This window comes from Schistocerca nitens, chromosome 6, assembly GCF_023898315.1.
Source record: "Schistocerca nitens isolate TAMUIC-IGC-003100 chromosome 6, iqSchNite1.1, whole genome shotgun sequence".
NCBI lineage: Eukaryota > Metazoa > Arthropoda > Insecta > Orthoptera > Acrididae > Schistocerca > Schistocerca nitens.
Window position 1 is genome coordinate 655,403,631 of NC_064619.1, and position 18,074 is coordinate 655,421,704.

General features: G+C 45.4%; 1 protein-coding gene across 1 annotated transcript in view; it reads right to left on the minus strand.

Moving 5' to 3' along the window:
• The window catches only part of LOC126263555 (breast cancer anti-estrogen resistance protein 3 homolog), a 1,210,178-nt gene that overhangs the window by 94,627 nt on the left and 1,097,477 nt on the right, over positions 1–18,074 (minus strand). The window contains exons 7-11 of the mRNA XM_049960647.1: positions 10,599–10,885; positions 6,190–6,201; positions 3,214–3,217; positions 1,676–1,747; positions 1,439–1,606 (exon numbers count right to left, since the gene is read on the minus strand). Coding sequence (XP_049816604.1) covers positions 1,439–1,606; positions 1,676–1,747; positions 3,214–3,217; positions 6,190–6,201; positions 10,599–10,885 — 543 coding nt within the window. The remainder of the gene's footprint in view (positions 1–1,438; positions 1,607–1,675; positions 1,748–3,213; positions 3,218–6,189; positions 6,202–10,598; positions 10,886–18,074) is intronic.

An 18,074-nucleotide genomic window follows, 5' to 3' on the forward strand; every position in this document is an offset into this window, starting at 1 on the left:
TGTGACGGTGGTTATGTTGTATGCTTCGCGCACAGATCTTTTCACACATGCCAGAATCTCTACTAACCTTCGATTGTCGTCATCTGTGAGTCCCCTTTTGGACCTAGAGTGCCACAGCCACTGCTTCCCCAGAATCCGCTGAACTTCGTTTTTAAACCATGGTGTGTCCTTTCCATCCTCTATGAACTTACTAGGCACGTAACTCTCCAGACTACGATTTACAATCTGTTAAAACTTTGCTCGTAATTCCTCTTTACTGCTGCCCAAACCGATCACACACTTCAACAGCGCTCCTACTGAAATCAGAGAGTAAATGAAGAGACTTCTGTGACGACACAAGCACGCTTGCCCGGTTTTGCAGTGGCACATACCATAGGCCATTCCATTCGTAAATAATCGGGGTGAAAGCAATGGAAAGGAAACGGTATGCGAAAGAGAGAGGAAGGTAGTAACGACTTCCAGCCGCACAGTCCACTGCAGCACAGCGAAAACGATAATTGAAAATTTGCGCCGGACCGGGACTCGACGGTTACATTATCCGCCTCGAGCATCCGCACACGCTTTCCGTCAGACTCAAATTCTCAACTTCTCGCCCATCGCACCGCATCGACACCCGCCCATTAACCCCTTGCTAGCAGATTTATGATTCCTGTAGGTGAAACTTCCTGGCAGATTAAAACTGTGCACCGGACCGAGACTCGAACTCGGGACCTTTGCAAAGGCAAAGGACCCGAGTTCGAGTCTCGGTCCGGCGCACAGTTTTAATCTGCCAGGAAGTTTCATATCAGCGCACACTCCGCTGTAGAGTGAACATTTCATTCTATTCCTGTAGGTGTTCGGACGTTGGCTGTGCATCCGCAATGAAACTCTTTCATCAAAACTCTTTCATCAAACAGTCGTGCAGTCATCAAGGGTACATGAGTGGGCCTTCGGCTATGACAGCCCATGTCGATGATGTTTGGTCAAAGTGTTTGCACGCTGACACTTGTTGATGTCCCAGCACTGAAATATGCAGCAATTTGAACGATTATATTCAGTCGTCGTTGGTCCCGATCTTGCAGGATCTTTTCCGGGCGCAGCGATGCCGGAGATTTGATGTATTACCGGATTACTGATATTCACGTGAAATTGTCGTACGGGAAAATCCCCAGTTCATCGCTACCTCGAAGATGCTGTGTCCCATCGCTTGTGCGCCGACTATAACACCATCTTCAAACTGACTTAAATCTTGATAACGTGCCATTGTAGAAGCAGTGACCGATGTAACGACTGTGCCAGACTCTTGTTTTATATAGGCGATGCCGGCGGCAGCGCCTTATTCTGCTTAATTACATACATCTGCAATTGAATACTCGCTACAACTAGTCGATTGAGACAAAGAAGTCGATCGGTTAGAAGAGGTTTGATAGGCACGGGGCTGAGGTGAGGAGGTACAGACCTGGTGCTTGCCGGCGAGCCCGGCGGAGCGCGGCAGCGAGTGTGTGGAGAACTTGGCGGCGGGCGGCGGGTCGTGCCTGCCCAGCGTGCCCGTCTGGATGACGCCGTCGGCGCTGCTGGCGCGCTCTCCCGCTGCCGCCGGCTGCTGGTGGTTCTGCTGCTGCTGCTGCTGGTGCTGGTGCTGGTGCTGGTAGCCGCCGCCCTGGCCGCGCGACGCCTGCCGGCACAGCTGCCCCGCAGAGTCGGCCGGCGTCAGCGACTGGCTGCGCTGCTTCTTGCTGGGCAGCCGCGGCGGCGTGTCGCCGCGCCGCTGCAACGTCCCAACAGAACTGCTCTACCAACGCGCTCCCCGCTATGCGGTAACTTGACAAGTTGCGCCTGGCGGGTGGGGATAACGTGCAAGGGCTCCAAAACACCGAATAAGCTCTTTACTGCTTTTATGGTACACATAAGCTGATCAAACAACTAATGAAACTAAGAAAATAACCGCAGCAAATATGTTTCATTGCCCAATGTACACTCCTGGAAATGGAAAAAAGAACACATTGATACCGGTATGTCAGACCCACCATACTTGCTCCGGACACTGCGAGAGGGCTGTACAAGCAATGATCACACGCACGGCACAGCGGACACACCAGGAACCGCGGTGTTGGCCGTCGAATGGCGCTAGCTGCGCAGCATTTGTTCACCGCCGCCGTCAGTGTCAGCCAGTTTGCCGTGGAATACGGAGCTCCATCGCAGTCTTTAACACTGGTAGCATGCCGCGACAGCGTGGACGTGAACCGTATGTGCAGTTGACGGACTTGGAGCGAGGGCGTATAGTGGGCATGCGGGAGGCCGGGTGGACGTACCGCCGAATTGCTCAACACGTGGTGCGTGAGGTCTCCACAGTACATCGATGTTGTCGCCAGTGGTCGGCGGAAGGTGCACGTGCCCGTCGACCTGGGACCGGACCGCAGCGACGCACGGATGCACGCCAAGACCGTAGGATCCTACGCAATGCCGTAGGGGACCGCACCGCCACTTCCCAGCAAATTAGGGACACTGTTGCTCCTGGGGTATCGGCGAGGGTCATTCGCAACCGTCTCCATGAAGCTGGGCTACGGTCCCGCACACCGTTAGGCCGTCTTCCGCTCACGCCCCAACATCGTGCAGCCCGCCTCCAGTGGTGTCGCGACAGGCGTGAATGGAGGGACGAATGGAGACGTGTCGTCTTCAGCGATGAGAGTCGGTTCTGCCTTGGTGCCAATGATGGTCGTATGCGTGTTTGGCGCCGTGCAGGTGAGCGCCACAATCAGGACTGCATACGACCGAGGCACACAGGGCCAACACCTGGCATCATGGTGTGGGGAGCGATCTCCTACACTGGCCGTACACCACTGGTGATCGTCGAGGGGACACTGAATAGTGCACGGTACATCCAAACCGTCATCGAACCCATCGTTCTACCATTCCTAGACCGGCAAGGGAACTTGCTGTTCCAACAGGACAATGCACGTCCGCATGTATCCCGTGCCACCCAACGTGCTCTAGAAGGTGTAAGTCAACTACCCTGGCCAGCAAGATCTCCGGATCTGTCCCCCATTGGGCATGTTTGGGACTGGATGAAGCGTCGTCTCACGCGGTCTGCACGTCCAGCACGAACGCTGGTCCAACTGAGGCGCCAGGTGGAAATGGCATGGCAAGCCGTTCCACAGGACTACATCCAGCATCTCTACGATCGTCTCCATGGGAGAATAGCAGCCTGCATTGCTGCGAAAGGTGGATATACACTGTACTAGTGCCGACATTGTGCATGCTCTGTTGCCTGTGTCTATGTGCCTGTGGTTCTGTCAGTGTGATCATGTGATGTATCTGACCCCAGGAATGTGTCAATAAAGTTTCCCCTTCCTGGGACAATGAATTCACGGTGTTCTTATTTCAATTTCCAGGAGTGTAGTTTCCATTGTTTCACTCCGAACTCTATTTCCTTTCTGGTTTTTTTGTTGATTTCCTTTATTGCTTGCTCGATGTACAGACTGAATAACACCAGGGACACGTTACAACCCCGTCTTCTTCTTCTCAGCTACTGCTTCCCTTTACGTCCTTCGGTTCTTGTAATTGCAATCTGGTCACTGACCTTTCACTCCATTTATTTCATCTCTGATACCTACAGAATTTCAAAGAACGTATTGCAATCAAAACTGTTAAAGACGTTCCCTAAATGTACAAATGCTACTAAAGTAGGATCGCCTTTTTCAGTCTATTTTCTACGGCGAAGTAACTAGGGCATCACGTGTTCCTACATTCCTAACAAGGGAACCTCTCCATAGCACCCCCCTCAGATTTAGTTATAAGTTGGCACAGTGGATAGGCCTTGAAAAACTGGACACAGATCAATCGAGAAAACCGGAAGATATTGTGTGGAACTATGAAAAAAATTAGTAAAATATACAAACTGAGTAGTCCATGCGCAACGTATGCAACATCAAGGAGCGTCGTGGTCCCGTGGTTAGCGTGAGTAGCTGCAGAACGTGAGGTCCTAGGTTCAAGTCTTGCCTCGACTGAAAATTTTACTTTCTTTATTTTCGCAAAGTTATGATCTGTCGCTTCGTTCATTGACGTCTCTGTTCACTGTAATAAGTTTAGTGTTTGTGTTTTGCGACCGCACCGCAAAACCGTGCGATTAGTAGACGAAAGGACGTGCCTCTCCAATGGGAACCGAAAACATTTGATCGCAAGGTCATAGGTCAACCGATTCCTCCACAGGAAAACACGTCTGATATATTCTATACGACACTGGTGACGGCATGTGCGTCACATGACAGGAATATGTTGTCGACCCACCTAACTTGTACACTTGGCGAATGGATAAAAATATTCTTCTACCTTGCCCGATTTAGATTTTCTTGTGGATGCGATAATCACTCCAAAAAAAGTGATGAAAACATAAGAGTTTGTCACATGAACTGAAAATAAAGATTTAAACTTTTCACTCGAGGGAAGACTTGAACCTAGGACCTCTCGTTTGGTAGCTGCTCTCGCTAACCACGGGACCACGGCGCTCCGTGTAACGCATTGTCCTTGATGTTGCCTATCTTCGCATGGACTACTCAGTTTGTATATTTTACTAATTTTTTTCATAGTTCCACACAACTTCTTCCGGTTTTCTCGATTGATCTGTGTTCAGTTTTTCAAGGCCTATCCACTGTGCCGACTTATAACTAAATCTGAGGGGGGTGCGATGGGGAGGTTCCCTTGTAAGCGACCAAGACTGGTATTCCCCAAAGTCTGCTTCTACAAGTCTTTTCATTCTTTATATAATTTTGGCATTCCCTGATTATTTAATATAGAAAACGCCCAAGATGGCGAATTCTAGCTTGGTTTCCTGACGGTTATTTTGAATCGTCGTTGAAGCCACACGGTTGCGGAGACATACGAAGTCTCCCGCGTTCCAGGAATCCACGCCAGTTCGGACAACCCAACCCATTGGCATGAGCTTGACCGCTCCAGTTGGCCACTGTAACGTCTCTTAGCAAAAGACATATTATGTAATAAAGAGAAAACATTGTGTGTCATGTTTTGTTATTGTATAAAATTATGTACTGTTTTTTTGTATTTATTTTAGATAATATCTGTGTCGGCGAGTACTGAAACCGCCACAGACGATAAATATCAAACAAAGACGAGAATATGTGACTAGTATAAATAATACAGAACGAACATTAATTTCTCTGTCGTCTTCTTGGAGTTACGTGAGTAGGATAGCCTGTGACGTTATATTGTACGCTATCGCAGCATTCTTTTGTCAAGTTTGTAAGAGGGACGCCATTAAGTAAAGTTTTGGAAAGGTGTGTAATTAATTGAATTGTTTAAATGTTTTGAATATAGTTACTTAGTGAAACCTTGCATTATGATTTGTAATAAGCTTGCCTGGTATTTTATCCCATCCCTTTAAGACATTTTCAGATATTTAAATATTATTCGTGGTGCAGAGCTGCGCTACGAACGAACGAGCCGTTGCCGCGGCGCATTCAAATTGCATTAAATGAAATCTATCATACCGCAAAGAAGCGGGCAGGTAATAGTGAAGTAAAATTATTTCTTTCAGCTTTCGGAATTGCAGAGCAGAGCAGCAGATTTTATGATGTGTTTTACAGGTTGATGCGGGCTGCTGATAATATATTACTAAGAGTGCCAAAAGATAATTTACTTTCATACCATAAAAGAAATCTGGCTGTGCGTAGTTCTGGTCTGGCAACCTTATAGTAAAAACATCTTTTTTCTCCGATAATAGTCCCATGTTCTCGTGTTAGCCGTGGTACTTATTGTTGTTTTACTGTTAACAAAAATCCACTGCAAAATTATGATGTTGAACAATCATTGCGTACTGTAACATCAGTATTGGTAACGAAGTAATTTTCATTAACCTTTTCAATAACTATAAAGTAAGGAAGATATGTTGAACTTTATGGCGAGTTACAGTAACGAAAAAATGTTCCTTTAATAGAAAGCCAGATCCAGAACAATAAGAACATAATATATTTTGTTTTGTTGAAATTAATGATCCAAAGAAAGGCATAGCACAGCATCAGTAAAAGGTATTTCGGGTCTCTTTTCGTAGTTACATATTTTATCTCATACATTAGTTGTTACGGGAGTAATAGTAAAACAAAACAAATAGAAAAGAGACCGAAGCGAAACCACAACAGCTGGAACGGCTACACCTCCAGCCTCTATGATGTTGGCTGCTAGGACCTTTTTGTACACCGAGGAGGTGAACTGTAGTTCATCGACCGAGTATTTAAGTAGCCCAGAGAGCAGTTCTCCACCCCATTCCGTTGAAGTTACTAAATGTGTCGACATCGCGAGATTCATGTGCACCAGTTACCGTCATTTTGTGTCAAGTGTTGTCTTCCATTACCCTGGGAGCAGCCTTGTGTTAACCGTCCAAGAGTTGCTCGTGATGTTGAGACTTACCAAGCACGCGTCTGTGCTGTCGCTACGTTTGTAGCGCGAGGTGCGGGTAAGCTGTATTGTCCACCACCGTTACTGTCACCGCGTTCTTGACCCATGGCTAGCTTCTTTGTTTTAGCCAATCATGTGAATTCATTTTAGCGCTGTCTCTAGGGACAGTTCTCTACTCTGAAGACGTTATTGTTTGCTTGAACTGCTCTTTTGACTTGTTCTACGCCTGACTCGTCCTACAGCAAGTCTATTGCTCGCCAAGCTGCTGTTTTATTGTGCTAGTTTAGGAAACTTCTCACAGGGCTACCTCTCATTTACATGTCCATTTCTAAAAAGATGCATTGCCAGGCTATACTGACTTCCATTACCCTGTAGCTTCCATGCTGTCCCGTGTTGTTAATCACTTGTTTACTAGCTGCTGTAAGAAACAAAATGCAACGCCTGGGACAGAAGATCACCAGGTTATTGATCTGCTAGGGAACAATGGCAGTCGGTACGCCTTCGAAGGCTATTTCTTCCATCTTTCGATAATCTGTATTGATTCAGACTCTTAGGAGAGGCGACAGAGACCCTAGCCATAGCTACTGCTGTTCACCCAACGAGACACGCTACAATGTATCACTCTTTTGTATGCTTTTATTCTGGGAGATAGTTTGTTGTACCAAATGATTAACGTGTTTTGAATATTTAGTCACATTTTCGTGTTTCATGCTTAATTTGTAAATTATTGACAATGAGAGCTCACTCCTGAGAGAGAAAGAGAGAGAGAGAGAGAGAGAGCACTCTTATATTTACGCAACATCAAGTATTACAGAACATACTTCTATTACATTAATTCTGTTAAATTAATAAGTCCCAGAATATCGATTAATACATCCAATATGGGTCCCTCAAGCACCATACATCGAACGCTAACGAAAGTCGATAGTACGAGGGTCACTCCAAAAGAAATGCACACTATATTTGTAAAAATAGTTTTCATTCTGCATTTGTGAAAGTTTTAGTGTGTAGATACATTCTTCCCGCTTGTCTTCAAACTTAGTTCAACCTGTTCCCGTGAGTGGCGCTGTCACAGCGTGTCTTCAAGATGGCTGCTACACTTGACGTTCGTCAGAAGCAACGTGCTGTCACAGATTTCCTGTGCTGTGAAAACGAGACAGTGGGAAACATCCATAAGAGGTTGAAAAAGGTGTGTGGAGATGCTGCTTTCGATCGCAGGACAGTTAGTCGGTGGGCAAGCAGGTTACGTGATGAAAGCGGTCACGGCAATATTGAGGATTGTCCTCGTATGGCCGGCCGTGGTGGCCGAGCGGTTCTAGGCGCTTCGGTCTGGAACCGCGCGACCGCTACGATCGCAGGTTCGAATCCTGCCTTTGGCATGGATGTGTGTGATGTCCTTAGGTTAGTTAGGTTTAAGTAGTTCTAAGTTCTAGGGGACTGATGACCTCAGCTGTTAAGTCCCATAGTGCTCAGAGCCATTTGAACCATTTGTGCTCGCAACGGCACGCCTCGTACTGCACACACTCCAGACAATGTGCAGACAGTTAACGAATTGGTGACTGCTGACAGACGCATCACAGTGAAGGAATTGTTACGCTACGTTGTGATAGGAGACGTAAATATTTGCAGAATACTGAAAGTGTTGGCGTTAAAAAAGGTTTGTGCCAGGTGGGTTCCCTGGATGTTGACAGTGGCTCACAAAGAAACAAGAAAAACGGTATGCAGCGAACTTTTGGAACAGTACGAGAATGGTGGAGATGAATTTCTTGGATGAATTGTGACAGGAGATGAAACATGGTTCCATCATTTTTCACCAGAGACGAAGAGGCAATCAATGGAATGGCATCATGCAAATTCACCCAATAAAAAAAAATTCAAAACTACACCTTCTGTTGGAAAAGTTATGGCTACGGTGTTTTTCGATTCCGAAGGACTCCTGCTTGTGGACATCATGTTAAGTGGAACCACCATAACTTCTGATGCATATGTGACGGCACTCAAGAAACTTCAAGCTCGACTGAGTCGTGTTCGACCACATCGGCTAAAGCAGGGTGTTTTGCTGTTGCACGACAATGCACGGCCACATGTCAGTCAAAAAACCATGGAAGCGATCACAAATCTCGGATGGACAACACTGAAATACCCGCCTTACAGTCCTGACCTGACTCCATGTGACTATCATCTCTCTGGGAAACTGAAAGACTCTCTTCGTGGAACAAGGTTTGAAGATGATGACTCCCTTGTGCACGCTGCCAAACAGGTTGGTCCAGAATTTTACCGTGCGGGTATACAGACGCTGGTTCCAAGATGGCGTAAGGCAGTTGAGAGGGATGGAAATCGTGTGGAGAAATGAAAATATTGTTCCTAAACTGGCTGATACAATAGCTCCCTACTTAGCAAACACACACAACCGCTCGCTCACCGATAGATCTGTACCTACAGATTGGAAAATTGCGCAGGCCGCACCAGTGTTTAAGAAGGGTAGGCGGAGTAATCAAATGGTTCAAATGGTTCTGAGAACTATGGGACTTAACATCTATGGTCATCAGTCTCCTAGAACTTAGAAATACTTAAACCTAACTAACCTAAGGACATCACACAACACCCAGTCATCACGAGGCAGAGAAAATCCCTGACCCCGCCGGGAATCGAACCCGGGCGCGGGAAGCGAGAACGCTACCGCACGACCACGAGCTGCGGACTAGGAGGAGTAATCCATCGGACTACAGACCTATATCATTGACGTCGGTTTGCAGTAGGGTTTTGGAACATATATTGTATTCAAACATTATGCATCACCTCGAAGGGAACGATCTATTGATACGTAATCAGCATGGTTTCAGAAAACATCGTTCTTGTGCAACGCAGCTAGCTCTTTATTCGCACGAAGTAATGGACGCGATCGACAGGGGATCTCAAGTTGATTCCGTATTTCTAGATTTCCGGAAAGCTTTCGACACCGTTCCTCATAAGCGACTTCTAATCAAGCTGCGGGCCTAAGGGGTATCGTCTCAGTTGTGCGACTGGATTCGTGATTTCCTGTCAGAAAGGTCGCAGTTCGTAGTAATAGACGGCAAATCATCGAATAAAACTGAAATGATATCAGGTGTTCCCCAGGAAAGCGTCCTGGGACCTCTGCTGTTCCTGATCTATATAAATGACCTGGGTGACAATCTGAGCAGTTGTCTTAGGTTGTTCGCAGATGATGCTGTAATTTACCGTGTAGTAAGGTCATCCGAAGACCAGTATCAGTTGCAAAGCGATTTAGAAAAGATTGCTGTATGGTGTGGCAGGTGGCAGTTGACGCTAAATAACGAAAAGTGTGAAGTGATCCACATGAGTTCCAAAAGACATCAGTTGGAATTCGATTACTCGATAAATAGTACAATTCTCAAGGCTGTCAAATTAACTAAGTACCTGGGTGTAAAAATTACGAACAACTTCAGTTGGAAAGACCACATAGATAATATTGTGGGGAAGGCGAGCCAAAGGTTGCGTTTTATTGGCATGACACTTAGAAGATGCAACAACTCCACTAAAGAGACAGCTTACACTACAATCGTTCGGCCTCTGTTAGAATATTTGTGCGCGGTGTGGGATCCTTACCAGGTGGGATTGACGGAGGACATCGAAAGGGTGCAAAAAAGGGCAGCTCGTTTTGTATTCTCACGTAATAGGGGAGAGAGTGTGGCAGATATGATACGCGAGTTGGAATGGAAGTCATTAAAGCAAGGACGTTTTTCGTCGCGGCGAGATCTATTTACGAAATGTCAGTCACCAATTTTCTCTTCCGAATGTGAAAATATTTTGTTGAGCCCAACCTACATAGGTAGGAATGATTATCAAAATAAAATAAGAGAAATCAGAGCTCGAACAGAAAGGTTTAGGTGTTCTTTTTTCCCGCGCGCTGTTCGGGAGTGCAATGGTAGAGAGATAGTATGATTGTGGTTCGATGAATCCTCTGCCAAGCACTTAAATGTGAATTGCAGAGTAATGATGTAGATGTAAATGTAAAGGATGTATCTACACACTGTACAACTTTCAAACTTGTAGAATAAAAGATGGATTTAAAAAAAAATAATGTGCAATTTTTTTGGAGTGACCCTCATAGTTCACTGGTCTTCGATACAGGATGACGTCACATATGGCTGAAGGCCTTGATGAACCGGTTATACGGCAGCTACAGCTACAGTAGTGTGTGACTGACCTGCTGGGGCGCGGCGCGGTACGAGTTGTAGGGGTTGTAGCGCAGCGCGGGGGTTCCCCCGGGCGACGACAGCGGCGACACATGCTGCTGCTGCTGCAGGCCGTACTTGGAGGCGTAGAAGGAGAGCGGGTAGAGGCGGTTGCGCGGCGTCGAGATGCGCGCCCCGGACGCTGTGGAGACGCTCTTGCCGCTGCCCACGTAGTACGTGATGAGGTCGGGCACCGTGTCGTACGCGTCCTCCTCGAACTGGTACTGCACGCGCTCGTACACCGTGTCCGGCTGGATCACCACCTGCAACCGACGCGGCGAGTCCGCAGGTCAGAAGGCGACAAGGAGCCACCAGTTACAGTGCACCGAACCAATAATTAAACGTCATCACTAGAAGACTGGAAATGGAAACTGAAGATCGGTTACACACTCATGATCAGAAAAAATAGAACACCTTGTACGACTACAGATAGAACGTTCATATTCACAGGGCACGTACATTAGTACGAGGGTGAGTCAAATGAAAACCTTAAATATTTTTTAAAATATTTATTATGCAGAAGTGGAACTTTTCAACATAATCTCCCCCACGCTCAATGCAAGTTGTAATGGTACTTGAATTGCATAACCATTACGGCACCTCACCAGAACCTCTCGATACCAGCTATATTCTACTGTATTTCTGTGAAGTAGTTAACATATTTCTGAGACAACATTCAGATTTGATTTCATTAATGTAGAGGTACTTTGATACGTCGATATGTTTATGTTGCAATGATATTATTCTTATGTGTAATCTTTCTTTTGTCACTATGATCTTTGACGTACTTGTAACTCTGATTTTTGGGCGCGTAAGCGATTATTAGTTAGTTGTTAGAGAGTCGGACCTTGAGAAAGTCAAGTCTTGGACGTCATGTTGGAAAGACGCATACTGTAGTCAGTTTATAAAATGTGAACTTTAACAGTGAGGAAAATGCTTTCAAGTATGTTTTGTATTGTGAAGCGAAGTTTTGTGTGTTACGTGATATTGCAGCAAAAGTAATAAAAAAGGAGTATAACTTAAATTCGGAATGCTGATTACTTTTTTACATCACCATTGTCTTACAAAAGTGTAATCTTCAAGAATGGTTTATGAAGCGCATCTACAAAACTTTTGAATATCGCATAACAAAACCTAGGCCTCTTTGCATCCGAGCTTGGAATCATTACCACCTAGATTTTCGACGATTGAGCCATGATTTTACAACGAGACGAGCGTGGGAACACGAAAAGATGAGTGCCTAGTTTATTTATTATTACATGGAATGACTTTATTAACTGTGCTCTAATGACACCTGCCACATAATAACTTTGTTGTTGCCCGAAAATGCAGTATTAAGCAGCGTGAGCAACACCACAATCATTATTAAATTTTGACCTTTGTAGTGGTAGGGTTGTTAGAAAGTCCTCCAGCGCTTACGAAGTGCATAAATTTCTTTAGAAAAAAATTCTTTTGGTAGTCTGCGCAACCACTCATCCACCGCGTGGCGTACCTCTTCATCAGAGCGGAACTTATTTCATCCCATTGCGTCTTTGAGTGGTCGAAACATATGGAAATCACTTGGGGCAAGGTGTGGTGAGTATGATGGATGAGGAAGACACTCTAAATGCAGGTCTGTTCAAATGGTTCAAATGGCTCTGAGCACTATGGGACTCAACTGCTGAGGTCATTAGTCCCCTAGAACTTAGAACTAGTTAAACCTAACTAACCTATCACAAACATCCATGCCCGAGGCAGGATTCGAACCTGCGACCGTAGCGGTCTTGCGGTTCCAGACTGCAGCGCCTTTAACCGCACGGCCACTTCGGCCGGCTGCAGGTCTGTGATTGTTGCAACTGTTGTACGGGCAGTGTGGGGCCTTGCAATGTTGCAGAAGGACACCTGCTGACAGCAATCCACGTCGCTTTGATTTGATTGCAGGCCGCAGATGATTTTTTAGGAGATCTTTGTATGATACACTGGTGACAGTGGTCCCTCTAGGCATGTAATGCTCCAAAATGTCGCCTTTTTCGTCCCAAAAGAGAGTCAGCATAATCTTCCCTGCTGATGGTTCTGTTCGAAACTTCTTTTTTTGGTGATGAGGAATGGCGCCATCCTTTGCTCGCTCTCTTCGTTTCCGGTTGGTGGAAGTGAACCCAGGTTTCGTCCCTAGTAACGATTCTTGCAAGGAAGCCATCACCTACTCGTTCAAAGCGCTTCACAAAAGAGTCAGCATAACCTTCCCTGCTGATTGTTCTGTTCGAAACTTCTTTGGTTTTGGTGATGTGGCGCCTTTCCTTGCTCGCTCTCTTCGTTTCTGGTTGGTGGAAGTGAACCCAGATTTCGTCCCCAGTAACGATTCTTGCAAGGAAGCCATCACCTTCTCATTCAAAGCGCTGAAGAAGTTCTTCACAAGCATCAACACGTCGTTCTCTCATTTCAGGAGTCAGCTGCCGTGGCACCTATCTTGCAGACACTTTGTGAAACTGGAGCACATGATGTACAATGTGGTGTGCTGACCCACGACTAATCTGCAAACATGCTGCAATGTCATTCAGTGTCACTCGGCGGTTTTCCTTCATTATGGCTTCAACTGCTGCAATGTTCTGTGGAGTCGCAACTCGTTGTGCCTGACCTGGACGAGGAGGATCTTCCACTGAAGTCACACCATATGCGAACTTCCTACTCCATTCGTAGACTTGCTGCACCGTACTGAACCTTCATCCGCGATGAATTTCAATAGGTTTCACATCTTCACTGCGCAAATACCGAATAACAGAACGCTGTTCTTCCCTGGTGCAAGTCGCAAGTGGGGCGGCCATCTTTATACTGATACTGCGACAGTATGTGTGCATCTGCACTATGCTGCCACCTACAGGCCATTCTGCACGCTGTTCGTAGCACACTTACCAACTTACAGGATAACGGCGCGAAATTTCGATTTATTACAAATTTAAGGTTTTCATTTGACTCAACCTCGTATGTTCGGCAGAAATGATTAGCATTATTACCATGTCGGCCCGCGGGTTCAAGATCAACATCGATATCGTGGCGCAACACCACCTACCAGTTCAAATGGCTCTGAGCACTATGGGACTCAACATCTTAGGTCATAAGTCCCCTAGAGCTTAGAACTACTTAAACCTAACTAACCTAAGGACATCACACACACCCATGCCCGAGGCAGGATTCGAACCTGCGACCGTAGCAGTCCCGCGGTTCCGGACTGCAGCGCCAGAACCGCACGGCCACCGCGGCCGGCCCACCTACCAGTAAAATGTGCCTGCGGCTCTCGTTGTCCCCATAAACTGAAGGTGGTGGGCATGCAGAATGCCTCGCAGACGCATGCGCGGACCGTCCCGTCAGAAATCAGTGAGTTTGAAATAAGGGTGCATTTTGGCGTGATACAATGTGATGCATCCTTCCGCGAAACTGTTGGTCATGTGGGAGGGAGTGTTTCGGCATTGCAGTGGGTGTGTGAAGAGTGGTTCACAGAAGGCAGTAGAACACGACTAGGACATACACCACCCGAACTCCCCCCCACCAGACGATCGACATCTCATTCGAACGGCAGTACAGGGCAGATCTACGTCCCCCTCGGCTCTATTGAAACAGTGTAATGCATCGTACACTGTCAGGTGTGACAGACAGTCTGTTGCCGTTTATTACGGCGTGGGTTACGTGCGCGTCGCGACTTCTCCGCCTACCTTTGACGAATGTGCAGAAACATGCTAGACGGCAATGTTGTATAGAATGACGTCACTGGGGACAGGAATGACATCAGATAGTGTTTTCGGACGAATCCACGTTCTGTTTGTTTGAAAATGATGGCAGCATTTTGGTTCGCCGCAGACGAGGCGAGCGGCATCACAGTGACTGCATTTGCAGAAGACATACAGCGGAAACTCAAGGCCTTATGATGTGGAGTGCCCAGGGTGACTTGCGTAAACGACATTCTGCGACCCGTAGCCACATCCTTTCTGTTCAATACACCAGACGCCATTTTTCAGCAAGACAACGCACGACCAGATGTTGCTGCACGAACACGTGCCTTCTTGGTGTCATAGGATGTCAGCCTTTCGTCCTGGACCACCAGGTTTGTTGCCAGTCGAGAACGACATGTACAGCGCTGTGACCCAATACCAACCACCTCAGATGAACTTCGGAACCAGGTGAATGCAGCATGGATCGCCATACCACAGAACGCCTTTCATGCCCTATACGCGTCGATGTCATAAAACACGTTCCATGATTCTACAACAGACTAATAGGCCTATAATGATGTAAATCTGCCCTACAACCCTTCTTGAAAACGGAAATGACTTGAGCTTTTTTAAAGTCGCTAGGTACTCTCCGTTGCTCCAGCGATCTACGATAAACTGCTGCTAGAATGGGAGCAAGTTCTTTCGCATATTTAACTGTGCACCTGCATCTGTTGTTTGCAGGACGTGTACGGGTAAATCAAAGCTGTGTTCCATACTACTGGTCTTTTTCCTGTATCTGTGCCTTTGACAGAAGCTTGTACAAAAGTCGTAATGTTTGAGGTCAGAATATGATTAGGGATCTCGCAACAGACGGACGTCAGCGACATTGGTCTGTAATTCTGTGCTTTTGTAAACACGAGTAACCTGCGCTCTTTTAAAGTCACACGGGTCCGTTCGTTGCGCGAGCGGATCTCGTTAACGTTAGCCAGGAAAGGGGCTAATTACACGGCGTACGCAGTGTGAAATCCTACAAAAATTCCGGCAGGACCTCGTGTTTTGCTCGCTTTAAGCAGACTCTTAAGTATTCTGAAATACCGGCGTGCTGTTTCCTGAGTCGGTGCGTCGACCGAACACTGGTACGGTTGTATCGTCATCATATCCAGTATTAGCTTACGCACGCTTGTCTGTTCCAATTTCAAGTAGATTGTAGCTAATCTTCCCGTCTCTTCTTAGGACGCCCAACATTTCTTTTCTCTGGTGGTGTGTATTTGAGTATTACTGTACATATTTCGTTCAGCTGACGTCCTTTGAATGTGTTCACGCCATTTCTTCCAAACTGTGCTTTTTACGGTCAGTACATTCGTAATTTCACTATTACACTTCCGAAGTGTGAGTTTGTAACGAGCTAGTGGTCTTAGAGGTTTCGTCTCCGCTTCTTCAATCCTCCTCCATCGACTGGGGACCACACATATTAGTACTGCCAAAATATTGTAAACGTCTAGACTGTCTCCTAACTTTTTTGAAAAGAGTGCAATTTATATAGTACCTACCAACAGTTAAAATTCGTACAATTTGCATTCTTCATCACTGCATATAATATATGACGTCTCATATCTAAGGTATTTAATAAAATTATATACTTGTTCTAACGATTTATCATCAATTATTATTTTTGTTCTTAAATGCTCCTTACCATGTAATGCCACTAGCTTAGTTTTATTTTTAGATACCGTCATATTATAACAATCTGGTACCGTGTGCAAAGACCAAATTGCCCTCTGTAATTTATCTTAGCAATCCGCTAAGACTATTTGGCTATTTGCAAACAAGAGTGTATATACAAGTTTATTATTAATCTTATAATGGTGCGCTACTTTATTTTGCCATGTATTTACGACGTTGTCTATATATACATTAAATAATACTGGTGTGATGAGAGTCATTCTCATTTGTTGTCTAAATATATACATTTTTAAATGCAAGGTGAATGGTGAGAAATGCGAGAAGATTCAAATAACAACATTTTTAAATGTAATATTTAAGACTACTGCTTTCTCCCATGAATAAAACAGCTTCAAAGGTCTGATTAAAAATGAGTTTTTCGCACATCTGTATGTTTATGACGTCATATCCATATCTACATCTACATCTACATCTACATGGTTACTCTGCAATTCACACTTAAGTGCCTGGCAGAGGATTCATCGAACCATTTTCATACTATTTCTCTCCCATTCCACTCTAGAATGGCGCGTGGGGAAAAGGAACACCTAAATCTTTTCGTTGGAGCTATGATTTCTCTTATTTTATTATGATGATCATTTTTCCCCACGCAGGTGGGCGTCAACGAAATATTATCTTCTGAACTACGTGTTACATCACTTTGCAGGCACATTCAGTGGATGCTCTCTGCAAAATCTATTGCCAATAGATTTCGTAGTAAAGAAGTAATACATTTAAATGTCATCCCTCGTGGTGATGTTTTACTGAATGAGCATCAGAAACGGTAGTAAGCGATAAACTTTTTCCTTTCTTCATTTCGTGGGGGCTGTCAGCGACAAAAAGTTTCTTCCTTGTTCTAAATTGTGTGTTAAGTTGGCTGGAAGTCACTAAGTGCTCTCGTTCTCGAAAGCTAGATGAATATAACGTGGGTAATTTGCGCGTGAAAAACTCATTTTTAATCAGACGTTTGTAGGTGTTTTATTCACAGCGAAAGCAGTAATTTTTAAATATTGCATTTAAAAATGTTGTTGTTTTAATGTTCTGGCACTTCTCGCCATTCACCTTACATTTGAAAATGTACTATACAGTGTCTGTCTTTTAATACTTGGCTTATTGCGTTACACCTTTGAAGTAAGATTATAGTACGAGGGTCACTCCAAAAGAAATTCACACTATTTTTGTAAAAATACAGTTTTCATTCTGCATGTGTGAAAGTTTTACAGTGTGTAGATACATCCTTCCCGCTTGTTTTCAAACTTAGTTCAACCTGTTCCCGTGAGTGGCGCCGTCACAGCATGTCTTCAAGATGGCTGTGACACTTGACGTTCGTCAGAAGCAACGTGCTGTCATAGAATTCCTAGGCTGTGGAAACGAGACAGTGGGAAACATCTACAAGATGTTGAAAAAGGTGTACGGAGATGCTGCTGTCGATCGCAGTACAGTTAGTCGGTGGGCAAGCAGGTTACGTAATGAAAGCGGACACGGCAATGTTGAGGATTGTCCTCGCAGCGGCAGGCCTCGTACTGCACACACTCCAGACAATGTGCAGACAGTTAACGAATTGGTGACTGCTGACAGACGCATCACAGTGAAGGAATTGTTACGCTACGTTGGGATAGGTTAAGGAAGTGTTTGCAGAATACTGGAAGTGTTGGCGTTAAAAAAGATTCGTGCCAGTTGCGTTCTCAGGATGTTGATAGTGACTCACAAAGAAACAAGAAAAACGGTATGCAGCGAACTTTTGGAACAGTATGAGAATGGTGGAGACGAATTTCTTGGAAGAACTGTAACAGGTGATGAAACATGGCTCCATCATTTTTCACCAGAGACGAAGAGGCAATCAATAGAGTGGCATTATGCAAATTCACCCAAGGAAAAAAATTTGAAAACCGCACCTTCTGATGGAAAAGTTATGAGTACAGTGTTTTTCGTTTCCGAAGGACACTTGCTTGTGAACATCATGCCAAGTGGAAACATCATAAATTCTGATGCGTATGTGATGACACTGAAGAAACTTCAAGCTCGACTGAGTCGTGTTCGACCACAT